The sequence below is a fragment of the Nyctereutes procyonoides genome, unplaced genomic scaffold, assembly GCF_905146905.1.
Source record: "Nyctereutes procyonoides isolate TBG_1078 unplaced genomic scaffold, NYPRO_anot_genome, whole genome shotgun sequence".
Classification (NCBI taxonomy): domain Eukaryota; kingdom Metazoa; phylum Chordata; class Mammalia; order Carnivora; family Canidae; genus Nyctereutes; species Nyctereutes procyonoides.
The window spans coordinates 17,620,265-17,645,587 of NW_026575049.1; the positions used below are offsets into that span (position 1 = coordinate 17,620,265).

The 25,323-nt window shown below is 48.0% G+C and overlaps 2 protein-coding genes across 2 annotated transcripts; one reads left to right on the forward strand and one right to left on the reverse strand.

Annotated features, from left to right (window-relative positions):
- The first annotated feature begins 3,476 nt into the window (after positions 1-3,476).
- Positions 3,477-17,976, forward strand: SYCE3 (synaptonemal complex central element protein 3). Its single transcript, XM_055327930.1, has 2 exons — positions 3,477-3,585; positions 17,819-17,976. Exons 1-2 carry the CDS (start codon positions 3,477-3,479, stop codon positions 17,974-17,976), a joined length of 267 nt encoding a protein of 88 aa, XP_055183905.1.
- A 1,271-nt stretch (positions 17,977-19,247) lies between these two features.
- Positions 19,248-22,295, reverse strand: KLHDC7B (kelch domain containing 7B). The gene has a single exon (XM_055329412.1). It carries the CDS (start codon positions 22,293-22,295, stop codon positions 19,248-19,250), a length of 3,048 nt encoding a protein of 1,015 aa, XP_055185387.1.
- Positions 22,296-25,323: the final 3,028 nt, after the last annotated feature.

Genomic DNA, 25,323 nt, shown 5'->3' on the forward strand with positions numbered 1-25,323 from the left:
ACAGTGTAATAATAGTTTCAGGTGTACAGTATTCAGCACTTTCAGTCAAGACTCGGTGCTCATCAGGAGTGCACTCCTTAATCCCCATCACCTATTTAACCCAGCCCCCCACCCACCTCCCTTCTGGTAACTGTCAATTTGTTCTCTTTACTTAATAGTCTGTTTCTTGGTTTGCCTCTCTTTCTTTTTTTTTTCCCTTTGCTCCTTTGTTTTGTTTCTTTTTTAAGTTCTTATTTAAATTCTAGTTACTTGACATACAGTGTAATATGACTTTCAGTGTACAATATAGTGATTCAACACTTCCATACAATACCCTGTGCTCATCACAAGCCTGTACACATATTTAAATTGCATCCACCCACCCCTTTCTTTTTTTCTTTTATTTTTTAAGGAAGTTTTTCTTTAAATTTTATTTACTTTTTTGAGAAAAGAGAAGGCACGAGCAGGCACGAGCAGGGGGAAGAGGAGAAGCAGACTCCTCACTGAGCAAGGAGCCCACACCGGGCTGGATCCCAGGGACCTGGGATCATGACCTAAGCCATGCCAATGCAGATGGTTAACCGACTGAGCCACCCAGGCATCCCACAGTCACCCTTTTTACACACTTTTGCCCTCCATCTCTGGTTGACTTTTTTCCTTGCTACTTATCCCCTCCTTATATTTAGTTCACTTATTAATCTTGTTTATGTTCTCTTACCACTAGAATATAAATTCCACGAGACCAAGAATTTTAACCTGTTTTGTTCACTGCTATATCCTCAGAATCTAAAATAGTACTCAATAAATATGTGCTGAATGTGTGGGTAAAAGAATAATACCAGAATCTTATAAATTAATGAATTGAGCAAGTAGCCCACACAACTAGATATGAATTGTGTCATTATCTACTCCTTTGCCTTCACACAGATTTTTGTAACCGCCTACGTGATAGAATTGTTTTATTCCATTTCGTATTATAGGAAAACTGTAAATTTTTTAATTTTATAGAGTTTTGTGGATTTTTTTTTTTTAGCACATCTCATGGAAATACACAACTCTTACAGATTTTCATTTGAGATTTCTTAAGGCTTTCTTCAATTATTTGGTCACAACCCAGAACTGGATGAGAATAGGAATAGTCAAGAACTAGATTATAAAGGATCTTGTATCTATAGTAAAGAGATTGTGTTTTATCCTGAAAGAAGATGGAGCAATTGAAGGGTTGTAAACAGAGTGACATGGTCAGATTTACATGTTAGGAAAGGTCTTTTGGGAGGTGAACTGGGAAAGTGGATTTGACAAGATGAAGCCAGAAGCAGGAAAACCAGTTATGAGTTTCCAAAAATAGTCCAAGTGAAAGGTGAAAAAAGCATGCCCTGGTAGTTCCAAATATTTTCAGCTCCATCTTTTCTCTCCTGAACTCCAGGCCTATATATTCAACTGCCTGTTTGAATCTCCTTTGGGAGGCCTAATAGGCATCTCACATTAATACATTCAAAATAGAGCATTTGCCCAACCTCCACCCCCCACTCCTACCCCCACCCCCGGGCTCAATTGGTGGAGCGTTGCAATTCTTACTGTGTGTGTGTGTGTGTGTGTGTGTGTGTGTGTGTGTGTGTGTTTAAGATTTTTATTTATTTATCCATGAGAGACACATAGAGAGAGACAGAGAGAGAGAGAGAGAGACAGAAGCAGGCTCCATGCAGGGAGCCCAATGTGGGACTTGATCCCAGGTCTCCAGGATTACGCCCTGGGCTGAAGGCAGGCGCCAAACCACTGAGCCACCCAGGGATCCCCTGCGTTGCAATTCTTAATCTCAGTGTTGTGAGTCAAGCCCCATATTGAATGGAGATGACTTAAAAAAAAAAAAAAAAAAGAGCAGTTTGTTTCCTTTCTAACCTATTCTTCTCTTAGTCTTCCCCACTTCATTTAATAAACAACCACATATCAAGTTGTTCTCATCAAAATTAGGAGTCATTTTGATTTCTCTCTTCCCACCACTTAGCCCTGAAAACCTAGACACATCAGATCTTCTTCCAAATTCTTTTGGCTCATCTTCCAAAATATAGCCTGAACCCTCCCACTTTTCATCATTGGTATTATTACCTACCACCTTAGTCCAAAGCCACTTCCATCTGGAGACCATTCTAGTGCTCTCTTAACTAACTGGTTCTCCTACTCTTACCTCCTCTCAACCTTCTGTAGTAGTTCATTTTCCAAACAACTGCTGAAGTCATTATCTTAAAACATAATCCCCTGCTCTCAATATCTAGTGGCTTTTCCTCAAACTCAAAATAAAACCAAAATTCCTGCCTACCTAGCTGATCTTATCTTATACCATTTTACTCCTCAACCCCATTCTATACTTTCTTTCCTTGCTTTAAAATACATGAGGACCACTCCCACCTTTTCTTGAGCAATTCTATCTAGACCTCTTCCCCTAGCTCTTTACAGCCAACTCCTTTTTATCATTCAAATGTCATGGGTGCCTAGGTGCCTCAGTTGGTTGAGTGTCTGCCTTTGGCTCAGGTCACGATCACCAGGTTCTGGAATTGAGCCCCACATCAGACTCCCTGCTTGGCAGGAAGCCTGCTTCTCCCTCTCCCACTGCCCCTGCTTGTGCGCATGCTCTCTGTGTCAAATAAATTAATAAAATCTTAAAAAAAATGCTTATCATTCAAGTGTCAGTTCAAATTCCACCTCATTAGGAAGGACTTTACAAGCTAAAGCACCCACCCTGTGAAAGACCCTCTTTATTAAACTACGCTCTTTTGTTTTCTTTATGCAGTGACCACAAACGAAGGCATCTTTACCATTCTTTTGTTTATTACTTGTGTCTCCTCCTGGGACAGAAGCGCAGTGAGAGCATGGGTTTTATCTGTCTGGATCCACAAATACACCCCAGTATCTACAGAGCCATGGTAGATATCTGGCACATAGTAGATGCTCAGTAGACCTATTCAGTGGCAGATGACAGAACAGACCAAAGGTCAAGCCACGACCTTGGAAAGAGGGAGGATAAGGACCTTAAAGACCTGGGTGAGGGCAGCCCCGGTGGCTCAGCGGTTTAACGCCATCTTCAGCCCAGAGCCTGATCCTGAAGACCCGGGATTGAGTCCTGTGTCCGGCTCCCTGCATGGAGCCTGCTTCTCCCTCTACCTGTGTCTCTGCCTCCCTCTCTCTGTATCTCTCATTAATAAATAAGCTTTAAAAAAAATTTTTTTTTAAAGAGCTCAGTGAGGCTGTGAGTTCTACAAAGGCAGTGTTCAGTTCACTGGTGACTCCCAAGCACTGGGCCTTCTTGACCCACAGATGAGTAAATATTCCACAAACAAATAAAACGAGTGAGTTTCAGTGACCCCTTAGGTCAGAAAAACAAGATAAGGAGGAATTAAAGACGACCTCAGGGTTCTGGTTTGAGCTATCTAAGTGTGCATAATAGAGCTGGAATCAGAGTCGGTCTGTCTCACCGAGTCTTCTTTCTGTGTACTGCCTAGATGGCTGATTCTGAATCTGGAGAAAGAAACTATGACAACATGCTGAAAATGCTGTCAGACCTGAATAAAGACTTGGAAAAGCTACTGGAAGAGATGGAGAAGATCTCAGGTAGGAGGTTTCCCCCCTTATTTCCAGTAGCTCAAATTCTTCCCCCACTTCTGAGCTCAAGTCAACTGCCTTAACAAGGCCTTCCTTGACCACCTCTCAACTTCTAGACCATGTAACTTCTGTACCACAAAACAGACACTACCACTAAATAGTGCCTTGAAGTATTTTCTGATTACTTTATGTGTGTTTGTATCTTATTTCTGCAACTGGACTCTTAACTTCCTGAGGGCAGAATAGTGATTTCTTTTTTGTCACTGGGCATGGTACCAGACCCAAGCTCAAGGACTCAGCAAATGACAGTGTTACTATAATACCTGTGAACAGAATTGAACATTCTATGAATTAATTTTTTTTATTTTTATTTATTTATGATAGTCACAGAGAGAGAGAGGGAGAGAGGCAGAGAGACATAGGCAGAGGGAGAAGCTGGCTCCATGCACCGGGAGCCCAACGTGGGACTCGATCCTGGGTCTCCAGGATCACGCCCCGGGCCAAAGGCAGGCGCTAAACCGCTGCGCCACCCAGGGATCCCTCTATGAATTGTTTAAATAAAGAATTCAGAGTAATAGTGCTAAGACTGATGAGGTGCTGAAGTGGGAGGTACAGTCAGCTCAGTGGAATAAAGTCAGCAATGGACTTGAACAAATCTCTCCATTTTGGGAAAAGAATATTAGTCTGTTATTCAACATGTTTCCACTAAGTGATAAACAGCCATGGTAGTAACACAATCATAATTTACTTCTCTATTTTTTAAGTTTTTATTTTTAAGTAATCTCTACAACCAATGTGGGGCTTGAACTCTTAACCCTGAGATCAAGAGTCACATGCTCTACCAACTGAGCTAGCCAGGCACCCCTCATTTCCCCTTGATTTTACTTAAGAATTTAAATGGAAGTGAAACTGAAGAAATTCTTTATTTTTTTTTTGAAGAAATTCTTTAAACAATATTCCTTCACCATAAAAAAAATACATTAGCTTCTATAAGATTGTTCCAAAATTAAGGAAGTTTGTGGGAAAATATTAACGAAACTCATGTTATTTCTTCAGCTATTTCATTTATCTTTGTTTAGGGTCTAATAATACTAATCAGTAACATTTATTCAGTATTTATTAAATACTAGATGCTGTTCTAAGCACTTTACATGAAAGAGCTCATTTAATCCTCACAACATTTTTATGAGATATAGAGATTTTTACTATTCCTGTTTTACAGATAAAGAAACTGAGGCACAACTGGCATTCATTATACTAGTGTTTGTTCGTTATCAACTACAATAACATTTATTTTAGTAATATTTACACTTATATTCTGTTCTTGAATCATAATTCTTATAGTTGTTGAGATTTATAGTAACATTGTAAATAAATTCAAATAGTTCAAATATTTAAACCTAAAAACTATAGCTATGGATACCATATTCCTTGAATTTGCAAAGGCTTAATAATATGTCTACATTCAGGGGCAGCTGGCTGGCTCAGTCCATAGAGTATATGACTCTTGATCTTGGGAATGTAGGTTTGGGTCCCAAGTTGGGTATGGGATTACTTAAAAATAAAATTTTTAAAAAAGAATATGTCTCCGTTTATAACTGGATGGTAATTTGGTTAGATGATTATTTTCTTTACAACTGAGAGGATGTTTCAGCATTTTGTAGCTCCTTGGAATAGTGTGTGGGGCCTACTCTGTGTTTTCTCCTAAAAGTGACTGACTTCTTTTGCCTCTAAGATTCTTTATTCTGGAAATTTTGTACTTCACCACCATAAGTTTGGTGTTAATAATCTCTAATGCTTTTCCTGGGGTACATTAGACCTCTACAGCTGTAGACTTTAGTTTTTCCTTTTTTTTCTTTTTTTGTTTTTTTTTTGAGAGAGAGAGAGAGAGCATGCACACACAAGTGAGGGGTGGGGGCAGAGGGAGAAGGAGAGAGAGAATCTTAAGCAGGCTCCATGCTTAGTGTGAGCCAGATGGAGAGCTTGATCTCACAACCCTGAGATCATGACCTGAGATGAAATCAAGAATTAGATGCTTAACTGACTGAGCCACCCATGCACCCTTTTTTGTATTTTTTATAAGAACTTTTTCGTGTATCATATCTTGAGATACTTTTTTTTTCTTAAAGACTTTATTTATTTGAGAGACAGGGAGAGAGTGAGCAAGAGAGAGCAGGAGTGGAGTAAGGGGCAGAGGGAGAAGCAGACTCCTTGCTGAGCAGGGAGCCCGACACAGGGCTCGATCCCAGGACCCTGAGAACACGACCTGAGCTGAAGACAGATGCTTGACTGAGACACCCAGGTGCCCCTTGGGCTATTGTTTGTACTATTTCTTTGATTTACTTCTTCAGAAATTCCAATTATCCATAGTGTATACATTTATTTTTGTATTGTCTTCTTTATCATCAGCTCTGTAATCTGTTTTATTACTTTGTTATTTTCCATTTTATTTTCTATTGGTTCCTTCAGACTATTCCTCTAGTCCCTGACCGATCTGTTGAAGAAAAGATTGTTCGTAAAAAAAAAAAAAAAAAGAAAAGATTGTTCATTTTTTGTTGTTGTTGTTTTTAAGATTTATTTATTTATTCATGAGATACACAGACTGAGAGAGAGAGGCAGAGACACAGGCAGAGGGAGAAGCAGGCTCCTCACGGGAGCCCGATGTGAGACTCGATCCCGGATCCCAGATCCCGGGATCACGACCTGAGCCGAAAGCAGGAACCCAACCGCTGAGCCACCCAGGCGTCTCTGTTTTCACTCTCAGATGTTGAACACTAATTTTATCATACCCCTCAGTTCATGATACGTTATGATCATTGGCCCATGAGGGACTCCTCTAGTTTAATTTTTTATTCATTCTCTTATTCCCATAGCCCATTCCCTTTCCTCTCTCCCATAGGCAACAATTCTAACATGTACTTTTTTGTCTGTCTGTTCTTATGAAATGTATATTGGTATTTTATAAATTTATTTTACATTTTTATAAATAGTATTGTGTTATATGTCTTGTGCTATGTTTTAAATTCAGAACTATATATGTCAGCTCTTTCCAAGATGCTGTGTGTACATCCAATCTATTACTTTTAAATGCTGAAAAGTATGCATATGCAGTAGTATACATCGTTCATAGCCAGGTTGGACTAAGCCACATGGATGATAACATGGAAGTTAAAGCTCAGCCCATCTATAGGTCCTGTGGATGAAGACAAATTCTCAGAGAAGGGCATTTGGGCCAAGAAAGCATCTCAATATGTATTTATTTTTCCATATTTGAACTTAATTGGATTTCTGGGCTTTTTCCTCCTGCCTTCCCTAATTTTTTAAATTGTTTTATTAAACCTTTGCATCGAATGCTTTGTTCATTCACTTTTATTCCTTTTTAAGTCATGAAAACATTTGAGGCTATGGATTTATTTCTAGATATTTTTACTGCAACCCCTAAGAACTGATAAATCATGTTCTTGTTTTTTATTGTTGTCACCTTTATTTACGTATAATTTACAAACAATAAAATAAACACATTTTAAGTGTGCAGTTCACTGAGTTTTGCCAAGTGTATACACCAGTGTAACCAACATGACTGTCAAAATACAGAATATTTATGTCACTCCAAAAGTTTTTCTTCTGCCCCTCCCCAGGACCAGGCAACAAATGATATAATTGCCTAGAGTTTCATATAAATGGACTCACACAGTATATATTCTTGTGTTTGGCTTCTTTTGCTCAGCATGTCCTATCAGTTTACTATCATCAATGTAATGGACCTGCTTGATGTCCTGGAAGAGAATAGCATTAAAAGCCCCTGTCCACTAAATTACGGCATAGAGCTATAATGAGTTGATATACTTGAGTTAGGATAGTGAAGATGTGTTGTTAGCCTTGTCAGCAGAAAACAAACTGCTTCTGGTGGCCTTTACTAATAAGTATAGAGAAAAAAAAATTGCCAGATCAATAGCTGCGTATCAGATAGCAGGGGATGTGTTAATCTGCTCAAGCAACAAAACCTCATCTAGAATAGCACTACAATTGGAGCCACCACCTGACTGAGTTTACAGTAATCCACTGCATTCTCCAAGATCTGTCTTCTGTACAGGCCAAATTAGCAAATTGAATGGGAATGTGGAGAGAATTACCCCCTGCATCTTTCAAATCCTTACTGGCGACACTAATCTCTACCTCTCCAGGGATGCAGTGTTGCTTTTGGTTACTGCTTTCATGGGGAGAGGCAGTTCTAGTGGTTCCACTTGGCCTTCCCTACCATAATAGCCCTCCCTCCATGAATCAGGGAATAAATGTGGGAATCCTCCCAGTTTCTGAGTGATCTATTTCAATTAGACATACTGGAACAGTGTGCTCAAAGACCACTGAGCCTCTGTGAGACAGACCTGAGCTACAGCTCCATGGACAACCTGACCTCCCCTAAGCCCCTATTCTGACTGATAGATCACTCTACTGACTGGTAGTGATATTCTGGGTCTCCAGGAATTAGTATCAATTCAGAGCCATTGTCCAATAATTCCCCACAAGATTTGATTATTTCCCTTTGCCCAGCATACAGCCCTGCTGCAGTATTGTTAGGGGGTCCCTGTTCCTAAAGCTGATGGTCATGGAAGGAAGAAATATAACTAAAAAGTAATTACTTTTGATGCGTACTCAAGATTGAATAGTGTAATGTGGTACTATTAGATGGCCAGAAAGGGAACCTAGTTTAAAATAAGGGATCAGGGCAGCCCCAGTGGCGCAGGGGTTTATGACTGCCTGCAGCCCAGGGTGTGATCCTGAAGACCCGGGATCAAGTCCCACATCAGGCTCCCTACATGGAGCCTGCTTCTCCCTCTGCCTGTGTCTCTGCCTCTCTGTCTCTCTCTCTGTGTGTCTCTAGAAATAAGTAAGAAAGCTTAAAAAAATTAAAATAAAATAAGGGACCAAGAAAGGAATCCTAGAGTAAATGACTTCTCAGCTGAGACTAAACTATTAGTTAAAAAGAAGGTTTGGGGAGCCTGGGTGGCTCAGTCCATTAAGTGTCTGCCTTCAGCTCAGGTCATGATCCCAGAGTCCTGGGATGGAGCCTCGCATCCGGCTCCCTGCTCAGTGGAGTCTGCTTCTCCCTCTGCCTCTGACACTCCCCTTGCTTGTGGGCTCTCGCGCGCCCTCTCTCTCAAATAAATAAATTTTAAAAATCATTAAAAAAAAACTGGAGGGATGCCTGGGTGGCTCAGCATTTTAGCACCTGCCTTCCATCCAGGGCATGATCCTGGGGTCCCAGGATCAAGTCCCACATCAGGCTCCCTGCTTTTCTCTCTGCCTATGTCTCTGCCTCTGTGTGTGTGTGTCTCTCATAAATAAATAAATAAAATCTTTTTTTAAAAAAACTGAAAAAATAGGGCAGCCCAGGTGGCTTAGCGGTTTAGTGCCGCCTTCAGCCCAGGGCGCGATCCTGGAGACCCGGGATCAAGTCCTACGTCGGGCTCCCTGCATGGAGCCTGCTTCTCCCTCTGCCTGTGTCTCGGCCTCTGTGTGTGTGTGTGTGTGTGTGTGTTTCTCTCATGAATGAATAAATAAAATCTTTTTAAAAAAACTGGAAAAATATAATCCTAGAGCTCAAAGAAAAATCAAGACTTGGAGTCAGAGTTAAAGCACCATGTATTCATTCATTCATTCATTCATTCATTCATTCATTCAAGTAGTTCCTGAATGAACGCATGCTAAGCCCTGTATGTAAGTTGCTTATAGTCTAATGAAATAAATACATAGACATGTAAATGCAGTATACTATATTAATTTCTATAATAAAAGGATAATAAGTAAAGTTCCAATGGGATTTGGAATAGATGACTGAAATCTATCTGGTAAATTATGGAAATTTTTAAGAGAAGGCATGGAACATTTCTCTGAAACAGGAGTTGTTAGGAGATTCCCAGATAGACAGGTGATGGGCAAGGTTTTCAGACAGAAAGAACAATTTGTGCCAAGGAACAAAATTGTAAGAAAGAAAGGTGGTTGGAGGGGCGCCCGGGTGGCTCAGCTGGTTAAGTGTCCGACTCTTGATTTCAGCTCAGGTCGTGATCTCAGGGTCATGAGATCAGGCCTTGATTTGGGCTCTGCACTGGACATGGAGCCTACTTAAGATTCTCTCTCTCCCTCTACCCCTCCTCCCACTCACACACTCAAAAAAAAGAAAGAAAGAAAGAAAGAAAGAAAGAAAGAAAGAAAGAAAAAGAAAAATAAAAAAGCAAGTCCATTGGATTTAAGATTCAACTACTGCAAAATAAACTACAAGTGGAAGTGGTAGAGAATAAATCTCAATGAATCATTTGGGGTCAGATCATGAAAGACTGTGTACCACACTAAGAAATCATTCTGTAGTCAACAGGGAAATATTGAAGAGGCTAACTGGGGAATAACATAAAGAGATAGATGTTTTAGAAAGATCCTATAGCAGTGTGGATGAGATTGAAAGCTACCTCAGCAATGGTCTCACAGATAAATATTACCAAATACAGAGTTGGTGGTATAGTGGTGAGCATAGCTACTTGCCAAATACATGAAATGATGAGCCACTGTGAGTGAAAATCCACTCACAAGAAACAAGAGTCACATATATGGTCACAGGCTATAGAGGATGTCAGATGCAGAGTGTAAATAGCTATATATTAAAGGGGTAAAGATGCAAGTACAGAAATGAGCATAAAAGAAATTGGAAAATAGACAGATTTTTTAAAAATAGAGCCTCTCAGGGCAGCCCCGATGGCCTGGCGGTTTAGCGCTGCCTTCAGCTCAGGGCGGGATCCTGGAGAACCGGGATCGAGTCCCGCATTGGGCTCCCTGCATGGAGCCTGCTTCTCCCTCTACCTGTGTCTCTGCCTCTCTCTCTCTCTATGTCTCTCATAAATAAATAAATAAAATCTTTTTAAAAATCTTTAAAAATAGGGATCCCTGGGTGGCGCAGCGGTTTGGCACCTGCCTTTGGCCCAGGGCGCAATCCTGGAGACCCCGGATCGAATCCCACATCGGGCTCCCGGTGCATGGAGCCTGCTTCTCCCTCTGCCTATGTCTCTGCCTCTCTCTCTCTTTCTCTCTCTCTGTGACTATCATAAATAAATAAAAATTTAAAAAATAAAAATAAAAATTTTTAAAAATAAAAAAAATTGAGCCTCTCAAAAGGAGAAGGAAAATTGTGACATAAAAAAGAAATCAACGGCACTTGAAGAGATAATCAGTTGGAGAATAATGCATCAAGAAGAGATAAAGAAAGTAAAAGTATGAAGAGAGGAAGAGACTTGTGATATGGACCAAGAAATCCTAACCTATATCTAATTGGGAGCGCAGAAAAAAAAAGACATTAAAGACAATGGAACAATAACACTATCTAATAATATAATGTCTGTGAATTTTCCAGAACTGATGAAAAATTGAATCATAGATCCAATAAATAGAACACCTCTTGAGCAAAATAAAATAATACCCATATGTAGATACATAATAGCAAAACTTCGGAACACTAAAGACAAAGAGAAAAACTGTAGGAAAGCAGAGAGAAACCTATTGAGGAGTGACAACTGGAGTGGAATTTTCAGCAGTAATCATGAGAACCAGAAATCAGTGGAATAATACCTAAGTGTCATAAAAACACTATTGACTCAGAATTATGCATCCAGGGATCCCTGGGTGGCGCAGCGGTTTGGCGCCTGCCTTTGGCCCAGGGCGTGATCCTGGAGACCCGGGATCGAATCCCACATTGGGCTTCTGGTGCATGGAGCCTGCTTCTTCCTCTGCCTGTGTCTCTGCCTCTCTCTCTCTCTCTCTCTCTCTGTGACTATCATAAATAAAAAAAAAATTATAAAAAAAAAGAATTATGCATCCAGCAAAGTTATCTTTCAATAATGAGGGAAAAATAAAGACATTTGCAAATGAACAAAAACTGATAATATTTGTCACAAAGACACCTGCCTTAAAGGAACTACTAAAAGTTTTACTTAAGTTAGGGGAATATGATCTCAGAAGGAAGGTCCAAAATGCAGAAGGCAATGGAAAACAAATAAAATGTTAAACATGTAGGTAAATCCTGAATAGTTCATGAAGTACATGTTCTCCCTTCCACGTTACTTCCTGTGACAGTGTGGCTAAATTGTCTGCCATCTTTAGCTTCCAATAAGAGCTCCCTCACTTCTCTGTAAATCCTTATTGGCAGACTTTTCAAACTCCAAAACCCAATGAACAGGGTGTTCAAGGCACTTTAACCTTGTGCTAATACTTTCCTCAAAATCCTTGCAGCTTTTCTAGCTTCCATCCACTGAAATATTCCAAAGCTCCTCCTACATCATAGGGTTTGTTGCATCATGCTCTGGTACTAAGATCTATTCTAGTTATCTACTGCTGCATAAGAAGTTAACCCAAAGCATCATGCTCTGGTACTAAGATCTATTCTAGTTATCTACTGCTGCATAAGAAGTTAACCCAAATTTTGTGACTTAAACGTTTATTATCACACAGCTTCTGAAGATCAGGAATGTGGGAACAGCTTAACTGGGTGGTTCCGGATATATTTTTGATAGGTTTGCACTCAAACTGGCCATTGTTTCAGTCTCCATGTATTTGACTAGAGGCTGGAGAATCTCCTTCCAAGCTCATGTAGCTGTTGGCAGGAGGCTTTCTGTTTGGCCTCATCGTAGGGCTGGTGATGACATGACTTCCCCTAGAGCGACTATGTGCACTAAAATAAGTATGATAGAGTATAATACTATACATGCATATACATGAAGCAGCCCAGGACAGAAGGTACCGTCTTTTACAAGATAACGTTAGAAGTGACATGCCATCACTTGTGCCATAGTTAAATCATCACGCAGGCCTACTGTAGTACGATGTGAGAGAAACTATAGAAGGATGTGATCACCGGAACACAGGGACTACCAGAATACCTTGGAGCCTGGCTACCACATTTATGTCGAGCATCTAAAACCTACACTATTGGAAATAATAAAGCTTAGCAAGGTGGCTGCATGTAAGATCACTATACAAGAGTTAACTGCATATTTATTTAATAAATAAATAATTTTTAAAAATGTGCTCTAATTCTTTGTTGCTGGTATGTAAAAATGCAGTTAACTCTTGTCTCTCTCTCTGTCTCTCTCTTTTTTTTTTAAGATTTCATTCATCCATTCATGAAAGGCAGAGAGAGAGAGAGAGAGAGAGAGAGAGAGAGAGAGGCAGAGACACAGGCAGGGGGAGAAGCAGGTTCCCTGCAGGGAGCCGGATGTGGGACTCATCAGGATCAGGCCCCCAGGCTGAAGGCAGGCACCAAACCACTGAGCCACCCGGGCTGCCCTAAAGGCATTTACAGTAACACACCCACACCGGCTTGTGCACACACACATCTATGAATTCCCCTGGAAGAAATTTAACAAAAAATGTACAAGGCCTGTATGCAGAAAGTTATAAAACTTAACTAACAGATCCTAAAGATCAAATAAATGGAGCTAGTGACATTTATCAAGAGAAGGATGTAAAGCAATCGGTGTGTCATCCTAGGCTTTAAAGTGGTTTCAGACAAGTTGAGCAACAGATACACCAGAGAGCCCAGAAACAGACACACATACGTGCACACACATGATGCACACCTGACAGTCTCATACACACATGTACACACACAACACACACTCTCATAAACACACACACACAAATTTTTATATATAACAGGTGAAATGGCAGATCAGTGGAGGAAAGAAGGGACTGTTGCATAACCAAGCTGGAGAAATCGGTTATCCATAAGAATAAAAATTAAAAATGGATTCCTACCCACGTATACACACAATAGCTTCAGAATGATGAAAACTTAAGTGTCAAAAATAAGTGTAAAACTTGGGAAGAAAATAGGGGAGAGTATCTTGTGACTTTGGGGGTGAGGTTGAATTTCCTAAACAAGAGGCAAAATGCTAAACACAAAATAAAAGATTGATAAATTGAGCTACATTAACATTAGGAACTTCATCAAAAGTAATTTAAAGATTTTATTTATTTGAGAGAAAGAACACAAGCAGGGAAGGGCAGAGGGAGAAGCAGACTCCCTGCTGAGCGGGGAGCTGCCTTGGGGCTGGATTGATCCTGGGGCTTAATGGGTCCTGGGGCTCAGTCCTGGGGCTCCTGGGTCTTGACCTGAGCCCAAGGCAGACGCTTAACCAACTGAGCCACCCAGGCGTCCCCATCAAAAGGTAACTCAAATGTCACTTTCTCAGTGAAGTGTTTGCTGAGCGTCCTTACTGAAATTGCAGATCAGACCCCATCTCCCTGCCACTCCCACCCTTCCTTCACTGATTTATTTTTCTCCTTAGTACTTATTTCCTTTTAACATACTAAGTTTACTTACTGTTGTTTATTATAAAATAGTCATGAGAGCAAGATTTTTGACATTTTTTCTCCTTGCTCTGTCCCTAGAATGTAAATAGGTGCTGATGCATACCAACTGTTTAATCATTTTTGAATGGATGAATGTGTCTTAGCTCCTTGACTTTTTGTGCATTTTAAGAAAGCATGTGTCTTAAGCTTCTTGACATCTTCCTTGCCTACAACAGTGCTAACAGTGAAATAGGCATCGGAATATGATTGCTTCCTTTGGTACCTGCTTGCATGGCACAGTGACAAAAATGTGTGGGTGTTTTTCAATTTGTAATTGATAATAGATCATAGATAATCCCCTCTACTATAGTGGCTCCTTCATTTGTTGTTTTCTAATGATTTTGGTTTTGTTTATTTGTTTTTCCTTTAAAAAAAAGATTTTATTTATTTATTCATGAGACACAGAGAGAGAGACAGGCAGAGGGAGGAGCAGCTCCCCTATGGGGAGCCCGATGTGGGACTCAATCCCAGGACCCCAGGATCATGACCTGGACTGAAGGCAGAGGCTCCACCGTTGAGCCACCCAGACATGCCTGTTGATTTGTTTTTCTTACGGTTCTCTGGTGGAGGGGTTGGCTTATTCCTCAGTTCACACTGTTATCATCACTGATCCAAATAACAATCTTCACTTATCTGTTTACCTTTTTTAATTTCCATTTCTCTTTTTGTTTATCCCTTTTCTATACATTTTTGTAAATTCTGTACCTTTGTTTTATGCATATATTTTTAAGTTATGTAAACTATATTGCATTATATCTCCAACCTCTTCCTTACTTTTTAAACTCAACTGTATTATGAAAATCTCTTTCAGTCGAGTTCCAAACTGTCTTCATATCCTTGTTAGTCTTTTGGATTTTTTCTCGTGGTCCATAAGAAGCAGCATACCGTAGGCAGTTAACAGCATGGACCCTGGTGGGCCGCCTGGTCGGCTCGGGCAATAGAGTATATGACTCTTGATTCCAGGGCCGTGAGTTCAAGCCCCATGCTGGGCGTAGAGCTTACTTAAAAATAAATAACCAGGGCAGCCCAGGTGGCTTAGAGGTTTAGCGCCGCCTTCAGCCCAGGGCGTGATCCTGGGGTCCTGGGATAGAGTCCTGCGTCGGGCTCCCTGCATGAGCCTGCTTCTCCCTCTGCCTGTGTCTCTCTCTCTCTCTCTCTGTGTCTTTCATAAATAAATAAATCTTTAAAAATATAAATAAATAAATAAATAAATAAATAAATAAATAAATAAATAAATAAAATCTTTGAGTAACTAAATAAATAAATAACCAGGGGCTCCTGGGTGGCTCAGTCAGTTAAGTGGACAACTCTTAGTATTGCCTCAGATTGTGGGCTCACAGTCGTGGGATCCACTCAACAAGGAGTCTGCTTCAGATTCTCCCTCCCTCCCCCTCCCACACACTCTCTCTCAAATAAATAAATATTTTAAATAAATAAGTAACCAATTAACTAGCCTGAATGTGAAGGGTAGAACTATAAAGTTATTGAAATAAAATGTAAATTTTTTATTTTTTTATTTATTTTATTTTTATTTTTTTATTTATGATAGTCACAGAGGGAGAGAGAGAGAGAGGTGCAGAGACACAGGCAGAGGGAGAAGCAGGCTCCACGCACCGGGAGCCCGATGTGGGACTCGATCCCGGGTCTCCAGGATCGCGCCCTGGGCCAAAGGCAGGCGCCAAACCGCTGCGCCACCCAGGGATCCCCCTAAATTTTTTATTTTTAAAAAAGATTTATAGGGGCACCTGGGTGCCTCAGCAGTTGAGCATCTGCCTCTGGCTCAGGTTGTAACCCCGGGGTCCTGGGATTGAGTCCCATGTCGGGCTCCCTGCAGGGAGCCTGCTTCTCCTTCTGCCTGTGTCTCTGCCTCTCTGTGTGTGTCTCTCATGAATAAATAAATAAAATATTTAAAAAATAACAAAATAAAATAATAAAGTAGGAATGTTGACAAGGGCATTTTCAACTATATTATGTACTTCTCAAAAAATATGCCTATAGGAAAATTTTTCCTTAGGATAAAAGTGTCTTACTAGGTTTGCTTTTATTTTATGGTCACTGAGTCTTGAACCTGGGCATGTTCCATCTGCTTTGGCCTTAGGAAACTCAGAGGTAGAATTCCACCTGCCACGTGGTACCACATGAGATTCATTTCTTCAAGCTCTTTTTTCCTCCTGAATTCTTATTTCTTACTCACCCTAACCCTTTGCCGAATATCTCAATTATTCACTTTTAGTAAGAGTTTGTCCTGTCTTGAACACCCTAATATGTCCTAGGTAATTAACATATATCATCCATTTAATCTTCGTAGCAAGCTGTGAGACTGGGACATTGTCCTTTACAAATGAGGTTAGTAAATTTAAGTCACTTATTCCTGGACACATGCATAGCAAGTGGAGAGCCCAGAAGCAGACTGCTCTGACTCCCACATGCATGTTCCACCTGCTGTCCAGGTGGTCTACGTACTAAGAAATAGGTTCCTGGACACCATTCCCAACCTGCTAAAAAAGAATCTGAGTTGTAGAGGGGCCAGTGATCTACATTCGGGTGTCCCAAGTGACTCCCATGCACCCGAAAGCGCAAGATTTCCTGCACAGGCTGTATAGCTATCTGCCCTCTATCTGCTGAGATACTGCACATAGCTTTTCTAAGAATTTTTCCCTAACCAAACAGATATTACTTCACGTAAGACGTCAAGCCTGTCACGCTGCTGACCTTGATTGTGTGTAGATATTCATGTGTAATTATTATTATTCTTTCTGCCAATCCTTCTCTGGTGAATTTTCTTGAAGACATAGTTTTCCAAAGTGTCCACTATGTTTTAGTCCAGCAAAGAGGAGTTTTAAGGGGGTGATGTTTGGACAGTGGTTCACGTCATGCAGACGGGAGATGACCCTTGTTCCTTGTAATTATGGAGGGTGGAACCACACTGGCGAGGTGAGTGCTACAGAGAGGTGGGATTTCTGCACACTTCCATTGAATTCATAAGAGAAGCATGTGTTTACCTATAGGCCTAGGGGACATTGACCTTGAGCTGCTCTCAATGAGAAACAGCAAGAAACTCAGTGCAGGGCAGCCCCGATGGTGCAGTGGTTTAGTGCCGCCTGCGGCCCAGGGTGTGATCCTGGAGACCTGGGATCGCGTCCCGCGTGGGGCTCCCTGCATGGAGCCTGCTTCTCCCTCTGCCAGTGTCTCTGCCCCTCTCTCTCTCTCTGAATGAATAAATAAATAAATATTTTTAAAAAAGAAAAGAAACTCAGTGCAGGGGTGAGCACCAAATGACATCTAACATGGGATGCAGCAAACCTTCCCAAAAGGAGGAGCCCCTGAACTGGCCTTGATGAAAGTGCAGAGGCACCCAGATAGAAGTGGGCAGGTGCCCCAGGCCACTATGCATAAGGTAACATGAGGCTCAGGGCCTTGCTGGAGTAAGAGTAGTCAGCCCTACATGAGCTTGGATCAGCATATGCCTCCTCGGGGTTCAGCCTGCAACCACTGGCTGTGAACTGCAGATGGGTAAGGACTTAGGTTTGCTCTAAGTTTTCCTAATATTTTATATTAGACTGGCCTCCAGCCTTAATGTCATGGGCTGATGTATCCAGAAGTTAAGACTTGTGTGAAGTCAGGGAACTTTCAGTACCGCTCTGCGTAGAGAGAAGTTTTAATAGGGGTTTTTATGAACCCTGTAACATGGAGCCTACCAGCCTTCCCTCCTTAGCATAACTGGGTAACTCACTGGGATCTGGTCCCTGGGATGCTTGGCATGGTTGGAGGCATCTGGTCCTCCTTGGGGCGCTCCGAGCCACAGCCCTTCCCTGTGGCCTCATCGGGGCCTGTCTGGTTGTTGCAGTGCAAGCCACATGGATGGCCTACGACATGGTGGTGATGCGAACCAACCCCACGCTGGCAGAGTCCATGCGCCGACTGGAGGATGCCTTCCTCAACTGCAAGGAGGAGATGGAGAAGAACTGGCAAGAGCTGCTCAATGAGACCAAGCACAAACAATAGGCCACTGCCCACCCACGGCCGCCACGCTGCTGTCTGCCGGTGCAGAAGGGCCCTGGGGCACGGAGCCTCCTCTGCTGGCAGAGCAACAGCAACCGAAATATATAGCTGCATGAATAGTACTTGTTTCTCAATAAACTTATTTTTAAGGACAACCGAGGACCCCTTTCTGTCCTACCCAGCAGCTTTCCAAACCTTGCAAACAAAAAGTGAGAATTATAAGATGCAGATGCCTTCAATGAATTAAATATATTTAGTGCCAGCAGCACTGAGCAGAATAAAAAGCAAAAATGGGGCTGGATAGGGACAAACCAGGTCAGACGGTGGGACGGGCAGCAGTAGTCAGATTTATTTGCCTTCCTGTGGTGGATTCCAAAATAGGTAAAGGGCAACATCGTTCATTCATCCTGGGCACTGTAAGGGGTGCTCACAGATGTGACCGTATGTTCTCACAAGTCTCCTGAGTGACAGATGGTCGTTATCCCCGTTTTACAGAGGAGAAGAATGAAGGTAACATCGAGGTCTGTGGCTCACGGGAAAGAGCTCGGGAAGAAGCTGGGCCTCGTGTAAGAACCGGAGTTGGTGGGAGGTGAGGCTGGCTTCCAGGGCAGAGCAGGTGGGAGGGACCCCCCGCCCAGGGGTGTGAGCCCAAGGGGTCCTGGCCAGGCCTGGCGGGGCCTACAGGCGGCAGAGTGGTTTCAGAGACAAGGTTTAGGCCTTGGGGACCAGTTGGACAAATGAGGGCTCCAGAGTTGTTCCCAGAAGAGCCAAGCAGGCTCCCGAGGCCTGAGGCGAGGACATTTCCCCGGGGACTTCTCCGTCCCTTGTCCCCCTTCCCACTCCCTCAGACGCCCTGCCCAGCTTGAAGCGCTCGCTCGGGACAACACACAGGGGTGTGACTGTGTTTCCACCTCTTCCTCCACAGGCCAAGTCCTGGTCCTTAGGGCCACATCAGTCCCTGGCTTGGAGGCCCCGCAGCCAGGCCTTCTTCCCAGGCCGGGGTGGGTGCTGTGGGACCGTCCTGAGGAGGGGCTGGTGGAGCCAGCTGTGGGCGGCGTGGACGAGTCCTAAGGAGTGGACGGCGCTGGGTGGGCAGGTGGGAAGCGGCTCCCGGGAGCAAGGAGCCTGAGCCCCAAGGGAGAAGCCTCTGTTGGGGGCGATGCAGGGGATCAGCAGCCTTATCCTAACAGAAAAGCGAGGTTGTCCCAGAAGCCCCGGCAGAGAGTTCTGGATCCCCGACACCGTGGGCGGCCGGGGTCTCGGGGGGCAGCCCCTCAGAGCGCAGTCTGCAGGGGGTGCGCGGCGGGCAGGGTCAGCACGAAGGGGCAGAGGACTCCCCTGCTCCCCAGGGGAAAGGGCTGTAGCTCCCGGGCCTGGAACTGCGCGGTCCCCTCGGACACCGTGAAGGTGGCGGTGACCTGGCGGTTGAGGCAGTAGATGGTGTCGCCCAGCGCGGCGCAGTGCAGTGGGGCGGGGGTGGGCAGCGGCAGGGGCGCGGCGCGGCTCCAGGAGCCCGTCACCGTGTTGTAGCGCAGGACGGCGGCGCCCACGCCGCGCAGCAGGTCGAAGCGGTATAGGTAGCCGCCCAGGGCCACCATGTCGCTGCAACGCCGGTGGCTGGCGCTGTAGGGACACTCGTCCCACGCGTCCTTCCCGGGGCTGTACCTGAGCAGGCGGTAGGAGAGGTGGCCGCCGGTCACGTAGATGTCCCCGCGGCAGGCCACGGCCTCGTGCGCCACCGGGAAGGAGCCCGCGGGGAGGGGCGCGCGCGGCGTCCAGGCGTCGGTGCGCGGGTCGTAGCGCTCCACGCTGCGCAGGCACTCGCCGCCGATGGCGTACAGCAGCCCGTCCAGGGCCACCAGCTTGAGCTGCGCGCGCGCCTGCCGCATGGGCCGCACCTGGCTCCACACGTCGGTCAGCGGGTTGTAGCAGAACACCTGGTCGGAGCAGGCGGCCGCGGCGCCCGAGCCTCGCACGCCCCCCGCCAGGAACAGATAGTTGTGCATTGTGCACAGCGCGCAGCCGCGCAGCGGGGCCTCGGCCGGCACCGGCGTCAGCGCCCGCCAGGTGTTCTTGCACGGGTCGAGCACGTGCAGGTGCGGCCGGGCGGCTGCCTCCGCCCCCGCGCCCCCGCCCCCGCCGCGCGTCCCGCCGCCCTGGTAGGGGCCGGGCAGCACCAGCACCCCCAGCACGGCCTGGCCGCGCCCCGTGCGGAGTCTCAGGATGCGCTCGCGGGCCGCGCCGCTCAGCCGCCGGTACAGGGCGGCGTCCCCCAGCACGCGCAGCAGGTCGTCGCTCAGCAGGGCGTAGGGGTCCCGCCCCGGCCCCCCCGCCTCCCAGCTCCCCGGGCCCGGGCGCGTCGGGGCCCCCAACACCGCCCAGCAGCCTGCAGCGCGCGCCTCACCGCCCGGGGCCCCGCCCCACCGCCCGGGGGACACCGCCTTGCTGGCGTCAGGCTCAGGACTCCCTGCGACGCCCGGGCCCCCCGGGGCCCTCGCGCCCACATCTAAGGAGCCATCCGTGACCACCAGGCTGGGGGCTGCCCCTTCGGGGGCAGAACACTCTCTGTCCTCAGGGGCCTTGCCAGGGCTGGGATCCCTGGGGCCCCGGGGAGCTGCCCTTGGGGCCCTCCCTTGGTGTCTCTCCTGCCTGGGGAAAGGGTGACTCCTAAGAACCATGGAAATAAGGTTTTCCCAGCTGCTTGAGAGCTGCCCCTCCTGCTTGTCCTTGCAGAGAGCCACCCTGTGCTCCTGGGGTGTCGGCCCTGACCCACTATTGGGGGCAAGGGATGGGGGGGCCTCGGCTGGGCCTGGGATTAGGACTGGGGCTGGGGTTAGGGTTGGGGATGAGTTTGGCGCTGGGGCTGCAGCTGAGGTTGGGGCTACGCATGGGGTTGGGGCTGGGACTGGGTTTGGGGTTGGGGATGAGGTTGGGGCTGGGGATGGGGCTGGGGCTGCAGCTGGGGCTGGGGTCGGGGTTTGGGCTGGGGCTGCCGCTACACCGGCAGTTTCATCCTCGGCAGGACACTGGCCAACTCTCAGGGACAAAGAGTCTGAGGGAGAGGAGGTCGGAGGAGTTGGGGAAGGTGAGGGTGGCAGGGCCGGGGGCTCATGAGTGGGGGGACCCCCTGCCTCCCACCCACCGCTCTGCACCCCCAGGCCTGGGCCAGAGAAGGAGCCGTGTCCGGAGCCCCGAGCCCCCACCTTGCCCTCCTCGGCGGCGTCCGGGGTCCCCTGTCCCCGAGGCAGGAGTGGGTGTCCACCCTGTGACCCTGCTGGCCTTGGGCCCCTGGAGCCTGGGGCCTGGCTGACGCTCCCGGGGCCCAGGAGCTCTGTCTGCGCCCAGGGCCAGGCTTCCTCAGAGGTAGGGGGTCCCTGAGACTGCGGAGCAGAGCCTGGGGCTGCTGGGAGGCCACTGTCCCCACGTCCCGTGGCTGCCGCCCCCCCCAGGGGCCCGGTGTGAGCGGCGGGAGCAGGGGGCATCTGCGGGGGAAGAGCAGGCCCCAGGGAGCCGGCGGCGTCCACCGCGTCCCACACGCTCAGCACAGCGCCCTGCTGAGCAGGGTGCACCTTGGGGAAATAGGGGTCTCTGTCCCCCAAGCCCCGGTTGGGCGACCACCGCCGGCGGCTGCAGCCCCTCTCCAGGGAGCCGGGCAGCCCCACACCTTGTCGCCGGGGGTTGGGGTCCTGTTCTGTGGCGTGGGCCGCGGCCTGGCCAGTTGGCACCTTGGCTAGGACGCCACCTGCCCCCACCTGCCCTTCCGTCCTCCTGCCAGGGCTCCGAGGGGTGAAGTGTATCAGGAGGGGGCCAGAGGCTCCCCCTCCGCTGCTCCCACCCTGGAGGGCAGCACCCGGCCTGAGAGGCTCCCTTCTTTTACCTCGGGGGGCTTCTCGAGGGGCGTTACCTTGATGCTGTCCTGCGGCCCCTCCGCGGGTCACCTCGCCAGGTGTCTGGAGTGGAGATGCTGCTGCGGTGACCAGACCCCCCCCTTCCCGCAGTGTCTGGTCCCAGGCCCCGGCTGCAGGCGGCCTCCCCTGGCTGCATCCTGGCGGCTCCGACTCCCCCTGCCCTGAGCCGTGGCCGTCGCCGACCTGGGACGTCAGGGGCAGGGCTGGCCCTGGACTTCCCGCTTTAGGCTGGGCCGCGGGGGTCGTGGGTGCGGGTCCTGACGCCTCCCGCTCCTGCCCAGAGCCAAACCAGTGCAGGGCGAGTGCGGTGGCCGCCACCACGGCCAGTGCCAGCAGCGTGAGCGCGGGCCCGTCCCAGTCATCCTCCGTGTCCCAGCCCCAGCCCAGCCCGGACCCTGGGGCGCCCTGGGTCATGGTGCACACTGCCCACGGGTGAGGGGCGCCTGCTGAGGGGCCTCAGTCTGCGTGGCGCCAGAAGGAGCCTCCCTGAGACTGCATGCTGTCCAGGCGCTCCGGGAGCTCAGGGACCCCGCCGGGCCCACCTGCCCCCTCCTTTCCCATAGGTTCCAGCGGCAAGTGCCATTGTCCTCAGGACTGTCCTGCGTCTCAGCCAACCTGCCTCTGCCTGCGGACCTTCTGACCCCCAGGCCTCCTGCACGGAGTCCCAGCTTGGAGCTGGTGCACCTCAGGCTGTCGGGGCAGAGTTACCCACCGGGAGATGTTATCTGCAGCTTTAGCAACACGATGCAGCCGATGAGATTACCAGAAACCCAAGAAGCCCATTCCACTGCTGGGGGTGGGGGGGCTGGGGGGGTGGGGGGGTGCAGGAGAGCCAGAGGCCATGGGGCCAACCCTGCAGGCTTGTCTCAGGGCATGCATCCTCTCGCTAAGCTCTGCCCCGCGACGTGACGTGCACCCTCCTGTCACCTGGGGGGGGGGGGGATGGACTGGGACTTGCACTGTTCTCTCCCAGAATGCATGAGGGCCTGGGAGGGACCAGGCCTAAAGCAGCTCCCTTCCTCCAGCAGCCTCTGGAAGTCCCTCATCCTGAGCTCAGAAGAGGTGGGATGGAGTTTTCAAAAGGAATGTTCTAAGCTAAGAGGAAAAAAATGAACAAAATCAAACCCAAAGTTGTATTTTTTTTTTCCAAAGTTGTATTTCCTTATTGGCCTGATTATCCCAATCTGCCTGCCCTCTCCAGCACCTGCTGGGCCTCCCCTGCACCCCAAGAGCACCTGCCTGCTCGGATTCCTCTCATGGTGCTCCCAGAAAGCCTGAGCCCAGCCTGCCTCAGCCCCGATGCCGTAGCAGCCAGCCCCTAGGGGCCCTCCGAGACCTCCGCTGACCCCGTGCATCGCCCTGGCTCCTGGCTGCCCATCCCATCCCCTGACCCTCCCCCGTCTTCGCCAAATCACTGCAGTCCGCTGTCCTCCGTGGAAGTCAACCCCTCACAGGCCAGCATGTAGACGCCTATGCAGGCCGTGCACCTGGCCTGCCTTGGCCTGTTCCGCAGGTACGAGCCACGTCTTCTCCCCCTGCTCCTCACTTAACCCGAGGCACGTGGGGCCCAGACGTGAACAGGAGCCAGGAGTCTCCGGGACAAAGGCAGGCCCCCCCCCCCAACATGTATTCGTTCCTTTTTCTAGGACACAGGACCTCTCCCTGACTCAGACACTGAGGATACGGCCAAGGAGCATCCCTGGCACCCAGCCCGGGCTCCGCTGGACCTCAGGTACATCACCCATCTGGTGGCCTCCCAGCTCCCCAGAGCATATTAGATGACAGTTAGAGGGTGGAAGGCGGGCCCAAGCTTTAAGGTGGACCTCAAGTTGGTGGCAGGCTTTATGGACATTGTACCTATACCTGTCCCAGTCCCAGGCTCTGTCTCTTGGTTGTTTGGGGTCCAAAGGCCTTGAAAAGACGGACGTGACATGCCCTTCTTACAGGCCACGCAGAAGCCCATCAGGCATCTCCACCCAGCTTCTGAAGACACCTGTTGTTAGCGGGGCCAGGCTGCTGTCCGAGACCAGAAGACGCGTCACTGGGTGATGCCCTAGGGTGTCACTGTGATCACGGAGGAACCAAGCAAGGAAATCACCCCAACCAGCCTGTCAAGGACCGTCATGGGTCTTGGTGGCACACAGGCGACCAAGGACGGGTCTCGGGCCATCCTCTGTGGAAGAAAACCAGGGGTGGAGGGGGGGGGACTCTGCTGCACGGAGACACTCCCCATTGGGAAGGTGGCTGAGGACATCTTCCCCCCCCAGCTCCTTGGAGATTCCCCTTCCTAACGTCCCGGGGAAAGCCCATGGTCGTGGTCGTGCCGCCGGGAGCTGCGCTACGAGACGCCAACACAGCAAAGTTACCGTTGAGGGGAAAGACAAACATGCAGCAGGACCCTTGGAAGGTGTCCTGCGGGCGCACCGCCCCTCGAAGCTCCTGTTCCTCAGACACTGGGAACAGGAGGAGACGCGCTGCTCCCGCAGCCACACACCCAGTGCTGGGGGCCTGGGGGTAGAAAACGGAGGGCACACGCAGGCTGCTCCACAGCCCTCCCGGGGCCCGAACGGGGCTGGAACACTCAGGAAGAAAAGCGCAGTGATGTGCTGACATGATCCAAGTGGAGAACTAACACACATAAAATGGCGTCCCTTTTTTTTTAAAAAAAATCACTTTTTTTTTCATTTTAAATCATTTAAGGACGCCTGGGTGGCTCAGCAGTTGAGCCTCTGCCTTTGGCTCAGGACATGACCCTAGGGTCCTGGGATCGAGTCCCGCATCAGGCTCCCTGCATGGGGCCTGCTTCTCCCTCTGCCTGTGTCTCTGCCTCTCTCTCTCTCTCTGTCATGAATAAATAAATAAAATAAAAAAACAAAAACAAAAAAACAAAACAAAACAAAAAAACAGTGTGGCACTCACACAAGGACGGACATACAGACCAGGGGAAAGAACTGCAAGTCCAGAAATAAATACGGGCTCTGTGGCCAGTTGATTTTTGGCAGGCGTGCGAAGGCCATTCAACGGGGAAACGTTGGTGTCCGCGAACATGCTGGATTGCTGGATGTCCACGCGCACACCGGAGCCACGCCCCTGCTCACCCTGCGCACACAGGTTGACTTCATGGGGCGCCTGTGCGCTCAGGCGGGGAGCGTCTGCCTCGGGCCCAGGCCGTGCCCCCAGATCCCGGGATCGAGTCCCTCATCGGGCTCCCCGCAGGGGGCCTGCCTCTCTCCGTGTCTCTGCCGCTCTGGGGGGTCTCTCAAATAAATAAAATCTTTAAAACAAATTAACTTAAAATGGATCAACAACCTAAGTACAGGAGCTAAAACCATAAACTCTTAGAAGAAAACATACGGATAAATATTCATGAAGTTGGTTTTAACAGTGGGTTCTCTGGCCCGGCCGGCCCCAGCCCCACATCCCCGCAGCCGGGCGCCCGATG